This window comes from Mustelus asterias, unplaced genomic scaffold (assembly GCF_964213995.1).
Source record: "Mustelus asterias unplaced genomic scaffold, sMusAst1.hap1.1 HAP1_SCAFFOLD_1743, whole genome shotgun sequence".
Classification (NCBI taxonomy): Eukaryota; Metazoa; Chordata; class Chondrichthyes; order Carcharhiniformes; family Triakidae; genus Mustelus; species Mustelus asterias.
In genome coordinates, this window is record NW_027591688.1 from 32,233 (window position 1) to 45,489 (window position 13,257).

The 13,257-nt window shown below is 73.9% G+C and overlaps 1 protein-coding gene across 1 annotated transcript in view; it reads left to right on the top strand.

The window, feature by feature from the left end:
• tbk1 (TANK-binding kinase 1) overlaps nt 1–13,257 on the top strand; it is a 63,479-nt gene that overhangs the window by 27,668 nt on the left and 22,554 nt on the right. Inside the window, exons 11-12 of the mRNA XM_078206733.1 lie at nt 10,761–10,862; nt 13,055–13,133. Coding sequence (XP_078062859.1) covers nt 10,761–10,862; nt 13,055–13,133 — 181 coding nt within the window. The remainder of the gene's footprint in view (nt 1–10,760; nt 10,863–13,054; nt 13,134–13,257) is intronic.

Below are 13,257 nucleotides of genomic sequence, written 5' to 3' on the forward strand. Positions count from 1 at the left end.
CCGCCGCCTCCAGCCCCCGCCGCCTCCTGCCCCCTGCGCCTCCTCCTGCCCCCTGCGCCTCCTCCTGCCCCCTGCGCCTCCTCCTGCCCCCTGCGCCTCCTCCTGCCCCCGCCGACTCCTGCCGCCTCCGCCCCCTCCGCCTCCCCCTGCCTCCTCCTGCCCCCTCCGCCTCCCCCTGCCTCCTCCTGCCCCCTCCGCCTCCTCCTACCTCCTCCTGCCCCCTCCGCCGCCTCCGCCCCTTGCGCCGCCTCCTGCCCCCTCCGCCTCCCCCTGCCTCCTCCTGCCCCCTCCGCCTCCTCCTACCTCCTCCTGCCCCCTCCGCCTCCTCCTGCCCCCTCCGTCTCCTCCTGCCCCCTCCGTCTCCTCCTGCCCCCTCCGCCTCCTCCTGCCCCCTCCGCCTCCTCCTGCCCCCTCCGCCTCCTCCTGCCCCCTCCGCCTCCTCCTGCCCCCTCCGCCTCCTCCTGCCCCCTCCGCCTCCTCCTGCCCCCTCCGCCTCCTCCTGCCCCCTCCGCCTCCTCCTGCCCCCTCCGCCTCCTCCTGCCCCCTCCGCCTCCTCCTGCCCCCTCCGCCTCCTCCTGCCCCCTCCGCCGCCTCCTGCCCCCTCCGCCTCCTCCTGCCCCCTCCGCCTCCTCCTGCCCCCTCCGCCTCCTCCTGCCCCCTCCGCCTCCTCCTGCCCCCTCCGCCTCCTCCTGCCCCCTCCGCCTCCTCCTGCCCCCTCCGCCTCCTCCTGCCCCCTCCGCCTCCTCCTGCCCCCTCCGCCTCCTCCTGCCCCCTCCGCCTCCTCCTGCCCCCTCCGCCTCCTCCTGCCCCCTCCGCCTCCTCCTGCCCCCTCCGCCGCCTCCTGCCCCCTCCGCCGCCTCCTGCCCCCTCCGCCGCCTCCTGCCCCCTCCGCCTCCTCCTGCCCCCTCCGCCTCCTCCTGCCCCCTCCGCCTCCTCCTGCCCCGTGCGCCGCCTCCTGCCCCCTCCGCCGCCTCCTGCCCCGTCCGCCTCCTCCTGCCCCCTCCGCCTCCTCCTGCCCCCTCCGCCTCCTCCTGCCCCCTCCGCCTCCTCCTGCCCCCTCCGCCTCCTCCTGCCCCCTCCGCCTCCTCCTGCCCCCTCCGCCGCCTCCTGCCCCCTCCGCCGCCTCCAGCCCCCGCCGCCTCCTGCCCCCTGCGCCTCCTCCTGCCCCCTCCGCCTCCTCCTGCCCCCTCCGCCTCCTCCTGCCCCCTGCGCCTCCTCCTGCCCCCGCCGACTCCTGCCGCCTCCGCCCCCTCCGCCTCCCCCTGCCTCCTCCTGCCCCCTCCGCCTCCCCCTGCCTCCTCCTGCCCCCTCCGCCTCCTCCTACCTCCTCCTGCCCCCTCCGCCTCCTCCTGCCCCCTCAGTCTCCTCCTGCCCCCTCCGCCCCCTCCGCCTCCTCCTGCCCCCTCCGCCTCCTCCTGCCCCCTCCGTCTCCTCCTGCCCCCTCCGCCCCCTCCGCCTCCTCCTGCCCCCTCCGCCTCCTCCTGCCCCCTCCGTCTCCTCCTGCCCCCTCCGCCCCCTCCGCCTCCTCCTGCCCCCTCCGCCTCCTCCTGCCCCCTCCGCCTCCTCCTGCCCCCTCCGCCTCCTCCTGCCCCCTCCGCCTCCTCCTGCCCCCTCCGCCTCCTCCTGCCCCCTCCGCCTCCTCCTGCCCCCTCCGCCTCCTCCTGCCCCCTCCGCCTCCTCCTGCCCCCTCCGCCTCCTCCTGCCCCCTCCGCCTCCTCCTGCCCCCTCCGCCTCCTCCTGCCCCCTCCGCCGCCTCCTGCCCCCTCCGCCGCCTCCTGCCCCCTCCGCCTCCTCCTGCCCCCTCCGCCTCCTCCTGCCCCCTCCGCCTCCTCCTGCCCCCTCCGCCTCCTCCTGCCCCCTCCGCCTCCTCCTGCCCCCTCCGCCTCCTCCTGCCCCCTCCGCCTCCTCCTGCCCCCTCCGCCTCCTCCTGCCCCCTCCGCCTCCTCCTGCCCCCTCCGCCTCCTCCTGCCCCCTCCGCCTCCTCCTGCCCCCTCCGCCTCCTCCTGCCCCCTCCGCCTCCTCCTGCCCCCTCCGCCTCCTCCTGCCCCCTCCGCCTCCTCCTGCCCCCTCCGCCTCCTCCTGCCCCCTCCGCCTCCTCCTGCCCCCTCCGCCTCCTCCTGCCCCCTCCGCCTCCTCCTGCCCCCTCCGCCTCCTCCTGCCCCCTCCGCCTCCTCCTGCCCCCTCCGCCTCCTCCTGCCCCCTCCGCCTCCTCCTGCCCCCTCCGCCGCCTCCTGCCCCCTCCGCCTCCTCCTGCCCCCTCCGCCTCCTCCTGCCCCCTCCGCCTCCTCCTGCCCCCTCCGCCTCCTCCTGCCCCCTCCGCCTCCTCCTGCCCCCTCCGCCTCCTCCTGCCCCCTCCGCCGCCTCCTGCCCCCTCCGCCGCCTCCTGCCCCCTCCGCCGCCTCCTGCCCCCTCCGCCGCCTCCTGCCCCCTCCGCCGCCTCCTGCCCCCTCCGCCGCCTCCTGCCCCCTCCGCCGCCTCCTGCCCCCTCCGCCGCCTCCTGCCCCCTCCGCCTCCTCCTGCCCCCTCCGCCTCCTCCTGCCCCCTCCGCCTCCTCCTGCCCCCTCCGCCGCCTCCTGCCCCCTCCGCCGCCTCCTGCCCCCTCCGCCTCCTCCTGCCCCCTCCGCCTCCCCCTGCCCCCTCCGCCTCCCCCTGCCTCCTCCTGCCCCCTCCGCCTCCTCCTACCTCCTCCTGCCCCCTCCGCCTCCTCCTGCCCCCTCCGTCTCCTCCTGCCCCCTCCGCCTCCTCCTGCCCCCTCCGCCGCCTCCTGCCCCCTCCGCCGCCTCCTGTCCCCTCCGCCGCCTCCGCCCCCTCCGCCGCCTCCTGCCCCCTCCGCCGCCTCCTGCCCCCTCCGCCTCCTCCTGCCCCCTCCGCCGCCTCCTGCCCCCTCCGCCGCCTCCGCCCCCTCCGCCGCCTCCTGCCCCCTCCGCCGCCTCCGCCGCCTCCGCCCCCTCCGCCGCCTCCGCCGCCTCCGCCCCCTCCGCCGCCTCCGCCGCCTCCGCCCCCTCCGCCGCCTCCGCCCCCTGCGCCGCCTCCGCCTCCTCCTGCCCCCTCCGCCGCCTCCTGCCCCCTCCGCCGCCTCCTGCCCCCTCCGCCGCCTCCTGCTCCCTCCGCCTCCTCCTGCCCCCTCCGCCGCCTCCTGCCCCCTCCGCCTCTTCCCGCCCCCTCCGCCGCCTCCCGCCCCCTCCGCCTCCCGCCCCCTCCGCCGCCTCCGCCCCCTCCGCCGCCTCCGCCCCCTCCGCCTCCTCCTGCCCCCTCCGCCTCCTCCTGCCCCCTGCGCCGCCTCCTGCCCCCTCCGCCTCCTCCTGCCCCCTCCGCCTCCTCCTGCCCCCTCCGCCTCCTCCTGCCCCCTCCGCCTCCTCCTGCCCCCTCCGCCGCCTCCTGCCCCCTCCGCCTCCTCCTGCCTCCTCCGCCTCCTCCTGCCCCCTCCGCCTCCTCCTGCCCCCTGCGCCGCCTCCTGCCCCCTCCGCCGCCTCCTGCCCCCTCCGCCGCCTCCAGCCCCCTCCGCCTCCTCCTGCCCCCTCCGCCTCCTCCTGCCCCCGCCGCCTCCTGCCCCCTCCGCCGCCTCCTGCCCCCTCCGCCGCCCCCAGCCCCCTCCGCCTCCTCCTGCCCCCTCCGCCGCCTCCTGCCCCCTCCGCCTCCTCCTGCCCCCTCCGCCGCCTCCAGCCCCCGCCGACTCCTGCCGCCTCCGCCCCCTGCGCCGCCTCCTGCCCCCTCCGCCTCCCCCTGCCTCCTCCTGCCCCCTCCGCCTCCCCCTGCCTCCTCCTGCCCCCTCCGCCTCCTCCTACCTCCTCCTGCCCCCTCCGCCGCCTCCGCCCCTTGCGCCGCCTCCTGCCCCCTCCGCCTCCCCCTGCCTCCTCCTGCCCCCTCCGCCTCCTCCTACCTCCTCCTGCCCCCTCCGTCTCCTCCTGCCCCCTCCGCCCCCTCCGCCTCCTCCTGCCCCCTCCGCCTCCTCCTGCCCCCTCCGCCTCCTCCTGCCCCCTCCGCCTCCTCCTGCCCCCTCCGCCTCCTCCTGCCCCCTCCGCCTCCTCCTGCCCCCTCCGCCTCCTCCTGCCCCCTCCGCCTCCTCCTGCCCCCTCCGCCTCCTCCTGCCCCCTCCGCCTCCTCCTGCCCCCTCCGCCTCCTCCTGCCCCCTCCGCCTCCTCCTGCCCCCTCCGCCGCCTCCTGCCCCCTCCGCCTCCTCCTGCCCCCTCCGCCTCCTCCTGCCCCCTCCGCCTCCTCCTGCCCCCTCCGCCTCCTCCTGCCCCCTCCGCCTCCTCCTGCCCCCTCCGCCTCCTCCTGCCCCCTCCGCCTCCTCCTGCCCCCTCCGCCTCCTCCTGCCCCCTCCGCCTCCTCCTGCCCCCTCCGCCTCCTCCTGCCCCCTCCGCCTCCTCCTGCCCCCTCCGCCTCCTCCTGCCCCCTCCGCCTCCTCCTGCCCCCTCCGCCTCCTCCTGCCCCCTCCGCCTCCTCCTGCCCCCTCCGCCTCCTCCTGCCCCCTCCGCCTCCTCCTGCCCCCTCCGCCTCCTCCTGCCCCCTCCGCCTCCTCCTGCCCCCTCCGCCTCCTCCTGCCCCCTCCGCCTCCTCCTGCCCCCTCCGCCGCCTCCTGCCCCCTCCGCCGCCTCCTGCCCCCTCCGCCTCCTCCTGCCCCCTCCGCCTCCTCCTGCCCCCTCCGCCTCCTCCTGCCCCCTCCGCCTCCTCCTGCCCCCTCCGCCTCCTCCTGCCCCCTCCGCCTCCTCCTGCCCCCTCCGCCGCCTCCTGCCCCCTCCGCCGCCTCCTGCCCCCTCCGCCGCCTCCTGCCCCCTCCGCCGCCTCCTGCCCCCTCCGCCGCCTCCTGCCCCCTCCGCCGCCTCCTGCCCCCTCCGCCGCCTCCTGCCCCCTCCGCCTCCTCCTGCCCCCACCGCCTCCTCCTGCCCCCTCCGCCTCCTCCTGCCCCCTCCGCCGCCTCCTGCCCCCTCCGCCGCCTCCTGCCCCCTCCGCCGCCTCCTGCCCCCTCCGCCTCCCCCTGCCCCCTCCGCCTCCCCCTGCCTCCTCCTGCCCCCTCCGCCTCCTCCTACCTCCTCCTGCCCCCTCCGCCTCCTCCTGCCCCCTCCGTCTCCTCCTGCCCCCTCCGCCCCCTCCGCCTCCTCCTGCCCCCTCCGCCTCCTCCTGCCCCCTCCGCCTCCTCCTGCCCCCTCCGCCTCCTCCTGCCCCCTCCGCCTCCTCCTGCCCCCTCCGCCTCCTCCTGCCCCCTCCGCCTCCTCCTGCCCCCTCCGCCTCCTCCTGCCCCCTCCGCCTCCTCCTGCCCCCTCCGCCTCCTCCTGCCCCCTCCGCCTCCTCCTGCCCCCTCCGCCTCCTCCTGCCCCCTCCGCCTCCTCCTGCCCCCTCCGCCACCTCCTGCCCCATCCGCCTCCTCCTGCCCCCTCCGCCTCCTCCTGCCCCCTCCGCCTCCTCCTGCCCCCTCCGCCTCCTCCTGCCCCCTCCGCCACCTCCTGCCCCATCCGCCTCCTCCTGCCCCCTCCGCCTCCGCCTCCTCCTGCCCCCTCCGCCTCTTCCTGCCCCCTCCGCCTCCTCCTGCCCCCTCCGCCACCTCCTGCCCCATCCGCCTCCTCCTGCCCCCTCCGCCTCCGCCTCCTCCTGCCCCCTCCGCCTCCTCCTGCCCCCTCCGCCTCTTCCTGCCCCCTCCGCCTCCTCCTGCCCCCTCCGCCTCCTCCTGCCCCCTCCGTCTCCTCCTGCCCCCTCCGCCCCCTCCGCCTCCTCCTGCCCCCTCCGCCTCCTCCTGCCCCCTCCGCCTCCTCCTGCCCCCTCCGCCTCCTCCTGCCCCCTCCGCCTCCTCCTGCCCCCTCCGCCTCCTCCTGCCCCCTCCGCCTCCTCCTGCCCCCTCCGCCTCCTCCTGCCCCCTCCGCCTCCTCCTGCCCCCTCCGCCTCCTCCCGCCCCCTCCGCCTCCTCCCGCCCCCTCCGCCTCCTCCCGCCCCCTCCGCCTCCTCCTGCCCCCTCCGCCTCCTCCCGCCCCCTCCGCCGCCTCCCGCCCCCTCCGCCGCCTCCCGCCCCCTCCGCCGCCTCCCGCCCCCTCCGCCGCCTCCCGCCCCCTCCGCCGCCTCCCGCCCCCTCCGCCGCCTCCCGCCCCCTCCGCCGCCTCCCGCCCCCTCCGCCGCCTCCTGCCCCCTCCGCCGCCTCCGCCCCTTGCGCCGCCTCCTGCCCCCTCCGCCTCCCCCTGCCTCCTCCTGCCCCCTCCGCCTCCTCCTACCTCCTCCTGCCCCCTCCGCCTCCTCCTGCCCCCTCCGTCTCCTCCTGCCCCCTCCGTCTCCTCCTGCCCCCTCCGCCCCCTCCGCCTCCTCCTGCCCCCTCCGCCTCCTCCTGCCCCCTCCGCCTCCTCCTGCCCCCTCCGCCTCCTCCTGCCCCCTCCGCCTCCTCCTGCCCCCTCCGCCTCCTCCTGCCCCCTCCGCCTCCTCCTGCCCCCTCCGCCTCCTCCTGCCCCCTCCGCCTCCTCCTGCCCCCTCCGCCTCCTCCTGCCCCCTCCGCCTCCTCCTGCCCCCTCCGCCGCCTCCTGCCCCCTCCGCCTCCTCCTGCCCCCTCCGCCTCCTCCTGCCCCCTCCGCCTCCTCCTGCCCCCTCCGCCTCCTCCTGCCCCCTCCGCCTCCTCCTGCCCCCTCCGCCTCCTCCTGCCCCCTCCGCCTCCTCCTGCCCCCTCCGCCTCCTCCTGCCCCCTCCGCCTCCTCCTGCCCCCTCCGCCTCCTCCTGCCCCCTCCGCCTCCTCCTGCCCCCTCCGCCTCCTCCTGCCCCCTCCGCCTCCTCCTGCCCCCTCCGCCTCCTCCTGCCCCCTCCGCCTCCTCCTGCCCCCTCCGCCTCCTCCTGCCCCCTCCGCCTCCTCCTGCCCCCTCCGCCTCCTCCTGCCCCCTCCGCCTCCTCCTGCCCCCTCCGCCTCCTCCTGCCCCCTCCGCCTCCTCCTGCCCCCTCCGCCTCCTCCTGCCCCCTCCGCCTCCTCCTGCCCCCTCCGCCTCCTCCTGCCCCCTCCGCCTCCTCCTGCCCCCTCCGCCTCCTCCTGCCCCCTCCGCCTCCTCCTGCCCCCTCCGCCGCCTCCTGCCCCCTCCGCCTCCTCCTGCCCCCTCCGCCTCCTCCTGCCCCCTCCGCCTCCTCCTGCCCCCTCCGCCTCCTCCTGCCCCCTCCGCCTCCTCCTGCCCCCTCCGCCTCCTCCTGCCCCCTCCGCCTCCTCCTGCCCCCTCCGCCGCCTCCTGCCCCCTCCGCCGCCTCCTGCCCCCTCCGCCGCCTCCTGCCCCCTCCGCCGCCTCCCGCCCCCTCCGCCGCCTCCCGCCCCCTCCGCCGCCTCCCGCCCCCTCCGCCGCCTCCCGCCCCCTCCGCCGCCTCCTGCCCCCTCCGCCGCCTCCGCCCCTTGCGCCGCCTCCTGCCCCCTCCGCCTCCCCTGCCTCCTCCTGCCCCCTCCGCCTCCTCCTACCTCCTCCTGCCCCCTCCGCCTCCTCCTGCCCCCTCCGTCTCCTCCTGCCCCCTCCGTCTCCTCCTGCCCCCTCCGCCCCCTCCGCCTCCTCCTGCCCCCTCCGCCTCCTCCTGCCCCCTCCGCCTCCTCCTGCCCCCTCCGCCTCCTCCTGCCCCCTCCGCCTCCTCCTGCCCCCTCCGCCTCCTCCTGCCCCTTCCGCCTCCTCCTGCCCCCTCCGCCTCCTCCTGCCCCCTCCGCCTCCTCCTGCCCCCTCCGCCTCCTCCTGCCCCCTCCGCCTCCTCCTGCCCCCTCCGCCGCCTCCTGCCCCCTCCGCCTCCTCCTGCCCCCTCCGCCTCCTCCTGCCCCCTCCGCCTCCTCCTGCCCCCTCCGCCTCCTCCTGCCCCCTCCGCCTCCTCCTGCCCCCTCCGCCTCCTCCTGCCCCCTCCGCCTCCTCCTGCCCCCTCCGCCTCCTCCTGCCCCCTCCGCCTCCTCCTGCCCCCTCCGCCTCCTCCTGCCCCCTCCGCCTCCTCCTGCCCCCTCCGCCGCCTCCTGCCCCCTCCGCCTCCTCCTGCCCCCTCCGCCTCCTCCTGCCCCCTCCGCCTCCTCCTGCCCCCTCCGCCTCCTCCTGCCCCCTCCGCCTCCTCCTGCCCCCTCCGCCTCCTCCTGCCCCCTCCGCCTCCTCCTGCCCCCTCCGCCTCCTCCTGCCCCCTCCGCCTCCTCCTGCCCCCTCCGCCTCCTCCTGCCCCCTCCGCCTCCTCCTGCCCCCTCCGCCGCCTCCTGCCCCCTCCGCCGCCTCCTGCCCCCTCCGCCGCCTCCTGCCCCCTCCGCCGCCTCCTGCCCCCTCCGCCGCCTCCTGCCCCCTCCGCCTCCTCCTGCCCCCTCCGCCTCCTCCTGCCCCCTCCGCCTCCTCCTGCCCCCTCCGCCGCCTCCTGCCCCCTCCGCCGCCTCCTGCCCCCTCCGCCGCCTCCTGCCCCCTCCGCCTCCCCCTGCCCCCTCCGCCTCCCCCTGCCCCCTCCGCCTCCTCCTACCTCCTCCTGCCCCCTCCGCCTCCTCCTGCCCCCTCCGTCTCCTCCTGCCCCCTCCGCCTCCTCCTGCCCCCTCCGCCTCCTCCTGCCCCCTCCGCCTCCTCCTGCCCCCTCCGCCTCCTCCTGCCCCCTCCGCCTCCTCCTGCCCCCTCCGCCTCCTCCTGCCCCCTCCGCCTCCTCCTGCCCCCTCCGCCTCCTCCTGCCCCCTCCGCCTCCTCCCGCCCCCTCCGCCTCCTCCCGCCCCCTCCGCCTCCTCCCGCCCCCTCCGCCGCCTCCCGCCCCCTCCGCCGCCTCCAGCCCCCTCCGCCGCCTCCCGCCCCCTCCGCCGCCTCCCGCCCCCTCCGCCGCCTCCCGCCCCCTCCGCCGCCTCCCGCCGCCTCCCGCCCCCTCCGCCGCCTCCCGCCCCCTCCGCCGCCTCCCGCCCCCTCCGCCGCCTCCCGCCCCCTCCGCCGCCTCCCGCCCCCTCCGCCGCCTCCCGCCCCCTCCGCCGCCTCCGCCCCTTGCGCCGCCTCCTGCCCCCTCCGCCTCCCCCTGCCTCCTCCTGCCCCCTCCGCCTCCTCCTACCTCCTCCTGCCCCCTCCGCCTCCTCCTGCCCCCTCCGTCTCCTCCTGCCCCCTCCGTCTCCTCCTGCCCCCTCCGCCCCCTCCGCCTCCTCCTGCCCCCTCCGCCTCCTCCTGCCCCCTCCGCCTCCTCCTGCCCCCTCCGCCTCCTCCTGCCCCCTCCGCCTCCTCCTGCCCCCTCCGCCTCCTCCTGCCCCCTCCGCCTCCTCCTGCCCCCTCCGCCTCCTCCTGCCCCCTCCGCCTCCTCCTGCCCCCTCCGCCTCCTCCTGCCCCCTCCGCCTCCTCCTGCCCCCTCCGCCTCCTCCTGCCCCCTCCGCCTCCTCCTGCCCCCTCCGCCTCCTCCTGCCCCCTCCGCCTCCTCCTGCCCCCTGCGCCTCCTCCTGCCCCCTCCGCCTCCTCCTGCCCCCTCCGCCTCCTCCTGCCCCCTCCGCCGCCTCCTGCCCCCTCCGCCTCCTCCTGCCCCCTCCGCCTCCTCCTGCCCCCTCCGCCTCCTCCTGCCCCCTCCGCCTCCTCCTGCCCCCTCCGCCTCCTCCTGCCCCTCCGCCTCCTCCTGCCCCCTCCGCCTCCTCCTGCCCCCTCCGCCTCCTCCTGCCCCCTCCGCCGCCTCCTGCCCCCTCCGCCTCCTCCTGCCCCCTCCGCCTCCTCCTGCCCCCTCCGCCTCCTCCTGCCCCCTCCGCCGCCTCCTGCCCCCTCCGCCTCCTCCTGCCCCCTCCGCCTCCTCCTGCCCCCTCCGCCTCCTCCTGCCCCCTCCGCCTCCTCCTGCCCCCTCCGCCGCCTCCTGCCCCCTCCGCCTCCTCCTGCCCCCTCCGCCTCCGCCTGCCCCCTCCGCCTCCTCCTGCCCCTTCCGCCTCCTCCTGCCCCCTCCGCCTCCTCCTGCCCCCTCCGCCTCCTCCTGCCCCCTCCGCCTCCTCCTGCCCCCTCCGCCTCCTCCTGCCCCCTCCGCCTCCTCCTGCCCCCTCCGCCTCCTCCCGCCCCCTCCGCCTCCTCCCGCCCCCTCCGCCGCCTCCCGCCCCCTCCGCCGCCTCCCGCCCCCTCCGCCGCCTCCCGCCCCCTCCGCCGCCTCCCGCCCCCTCCGCCGCCTCCCGCCCCCTCCGCCGCCTCCCGCCCCCTCCGTCGCCTCCCGCCCCCTCCGCCGCCTCCCGCCCCCTCCGCCGCCTCCCGCCCCCTCCGCCGCCTCCCGCCCCCTCCGCCGCCTCCCGCCCCCTCCGCCGCCTCCCGCCCCCTCCGCCGCCTCCCGCCCCCTCCGCCGCCTCCCGCCCCCTCCGCCGCCTCCCGCCCCCTCCGCCGCCTCCCGCCCCCTCCGCCGCCTCCCGCCCCCTCCGCCGCCTCCCGCCCCCTCCGCCGCCTCCCGCCCCCTCCGCCGCCTCCCGCCCCCTCCGCCGCCTCCCGCCCCCTCCGCCGCCTCCCGCCCCCTCCGCCGCCTCCACCCCCTCCCGCCCCCTCCGCCCCCTCCCACCCCCTCCGCCCCCTCCTTCCCCCTCCGCCCCCTCCGCCCCCTCCCGCCCCCTCCGCCCCCTCCCGCCCCCTCCGCCCCCTCCCGCCCCCTCCGCCCCCTCCGCCCCCTCCCGCCCCCTCCGCCCCCTCCCGCCCCCTCCGCCCCCTCCCGCCCCCTCCGCCCCCTCCCGCCCCCTCCGCCTCCTCCCGCCCCCTCCGCGTTGTGTGTGTGTGTTTGTTTGTTGTGTGTGTGTGTGTTTGTTGTGTGTGTGTTTGTTGTGTGTGTGTTTCTTTGTTGTGTGTGTTTGTTGTGTGTCTGCCTCAGTTGAATTCTAACCCGTGCATTCACTCCACTAGTCAAATCATCCAGGAGAGTTTTCGCGAAATTTTGCACAAGAAGACAGAAGTGATTCTGAAGCTAAACTTCTGCGTGGCTACAGTCGAGAGAGCCAGGAATCTGTGAGTATCAGCATCACCTTCGTAATCACCCACATTCTCTTTATTTGGTGTCGCATGATCCCATTCCATTTCGGACCCTTCAAATCAGCAGAGAAGTCTTTGAAACCAATCATAGAATCCCTACAGGGCAGAAGGAGGCCATTCAGCCCATCGAGCCTGCACCAACGACAGCCCCACCCGGGCCCCATCCCCGTAACCCTCTGTATTCACCCTGTTAATCCCCCTGACTAAGGGGCAATTTAGCATGGCCAATCCACCTAACCTGCGCAGACACGGGAAGAATGTGCAGACAGTGACCCGAGACTGGGATTGAACCCAGGTCCCTGGCGCTGTGAGGCAGCAGTGCTAACCACTGTGGCATCATGCCAAGACCAGGTAAAAGGCTGAGTCTAGCCTGTTGTTTCACCCAGTTTCCTGGTAGATGTAAATTTAAAGGGTTTTTTTTCGATTAAGAAAAATTGCCAACTTAGGTTTTAAAATTGGGCCAAGTATGTTTGACATTTTAAAAAAATACATTGTCTGCATCATTTCCTGTGAGCTTTAACTAAACTATTGCCTTTTGGATGTTACTTTTTATCATGAATCTATGTTTAGGCGCTACACAATTCAAACACTCTTTCCAGCCAGACATCTCGAGTTTGTGAGATTTGACTGCACTGTGTCTTCTGACTTCAATGTGAATGCAACCCAGATATGTGAATTATTTGTCTAATATTCTCTTTGATGAGAAGTAAAACTGTTTTTAAAACATTGTGAAATTTAGACTATCTTGTAGGGAAGATTGTCAATAAAGAACAAAGAACAATACAGCACAGGAACAGGCCCTTCGGCCCTCCAAGCCCGCGCCGCTCCCTGGTCCAAACTAGACCATTCTTTTGTATCCCTCCATTCCCACTCCGTTCATGTGGCTATCTAGATAAGTCTTAAACGATCCCAGTGTGTCCGCCTCCACCACCTTGCCCGGCAGCACATTCCAGGCCCCCACCACCCTCTGTGTAAAATACGTCCTTCTGATATCCGTGTTAAACCTCCCCCCCTCATCTTGAACCTATGACCCCTCGTGAATGTCACCACCGACCTGGGAAAAAGCTTCCCACTGTTCACCCTATCTATGCCTTTCATAATTTTATATACCTCTATTAGGTCACCCCTCATCCTCCGTCTTTCCAGTGAGAACAACCCCAGTTTACCCAATCTCTCCTCATAACTAAGCCCCTCCATACCAGGCAACATCCTGGTAAACCTCCTCTCCACTCTCTCCAAAGCCTCCACGTCCTTCTGGTCGTGTGGCGACCAGAACTGGATGCAGTATTCCAAATGCAAATGTTTGTTTTTTTTTATAGCAGGAAACTAAAACGTATCGTTTTCTAAACTAGCTATTGCTAAATGAATGGATCAGAGTTTGAAATTCTGGCTTTAAGTTCAAACCTGCTCAAGCTGCCGATGGAATACTTATCAAGATTCTCTCTTTCTCGAACACAATTTTAACACCGCTGATTGAGAGAGAATAGTTATGGCGTATTAGGGGGCCATTTGACCCATCACGTCTTCACCGGCTCTCCAAACGAGCTTCATGACTTACTGCCATTTCCCCCATACCCCTGCACACATTGTTTCTATTGGGGCGGCATGGTGGCGCAGTGGTTAGCACTGCTGCCTCACAGCGCTGGAGACCCGGGTTCAATTCCGGCCTCGGGTCACTACCTGTGTGGAGTCTGCACGTTCTCCCAGTGTCTGCGTGGGTTTCCTCCGGATGCTGCGGTCTCCTCACACACTCGTGCGGGGTTAGGTTGAGTGGCCATGCCCCTGAGTGTCAAGGGATTAACAGTGTAAATATGTGGGATTACGGGAATAGGGTTTGGGTGGTCGGTGCAGAGCTGATGAGCCAAGTGGCCTCCTTCTGCACTGTAGGGATTCTATGAATCATCTAATGCCTCGATTGAACCTGTCTCCACCACACTTCCAGGCAGTGCATTCCAGACCCGGACCACTTGCCGCGTGTAAAAGTTTCTTTCTCACGTCACGTTTGCTTCTTTTGCAAATCACTTTAAATCCGCATCCTCTTGTTCTTGATCCTTTTACGAGTGGGAACGGTTTCTCCTGATCTACTCTGTCCAGAAACCCTCATGATTTTGAACATCTCTATTAAATCTCCTGTGCTAACGTTTCTTTTTGATTGTGCGTCTTTTCAGATACAACAGCTTGCTGCAGACAAACACACTACCCTCAGAACTGGACGAAATTCCAGAAATTCACAACAAGCTTCTGCGTGTGAGTAGATTATTTTCTGAAAATCCAATAACCGGCCATTTTCACTCTTAACGCTTGGCAGTTAAGATGTGAACACAGTAAGGGTTTTAACAACACCAGGTTAAAGTCCAACAGGTTTATTTGG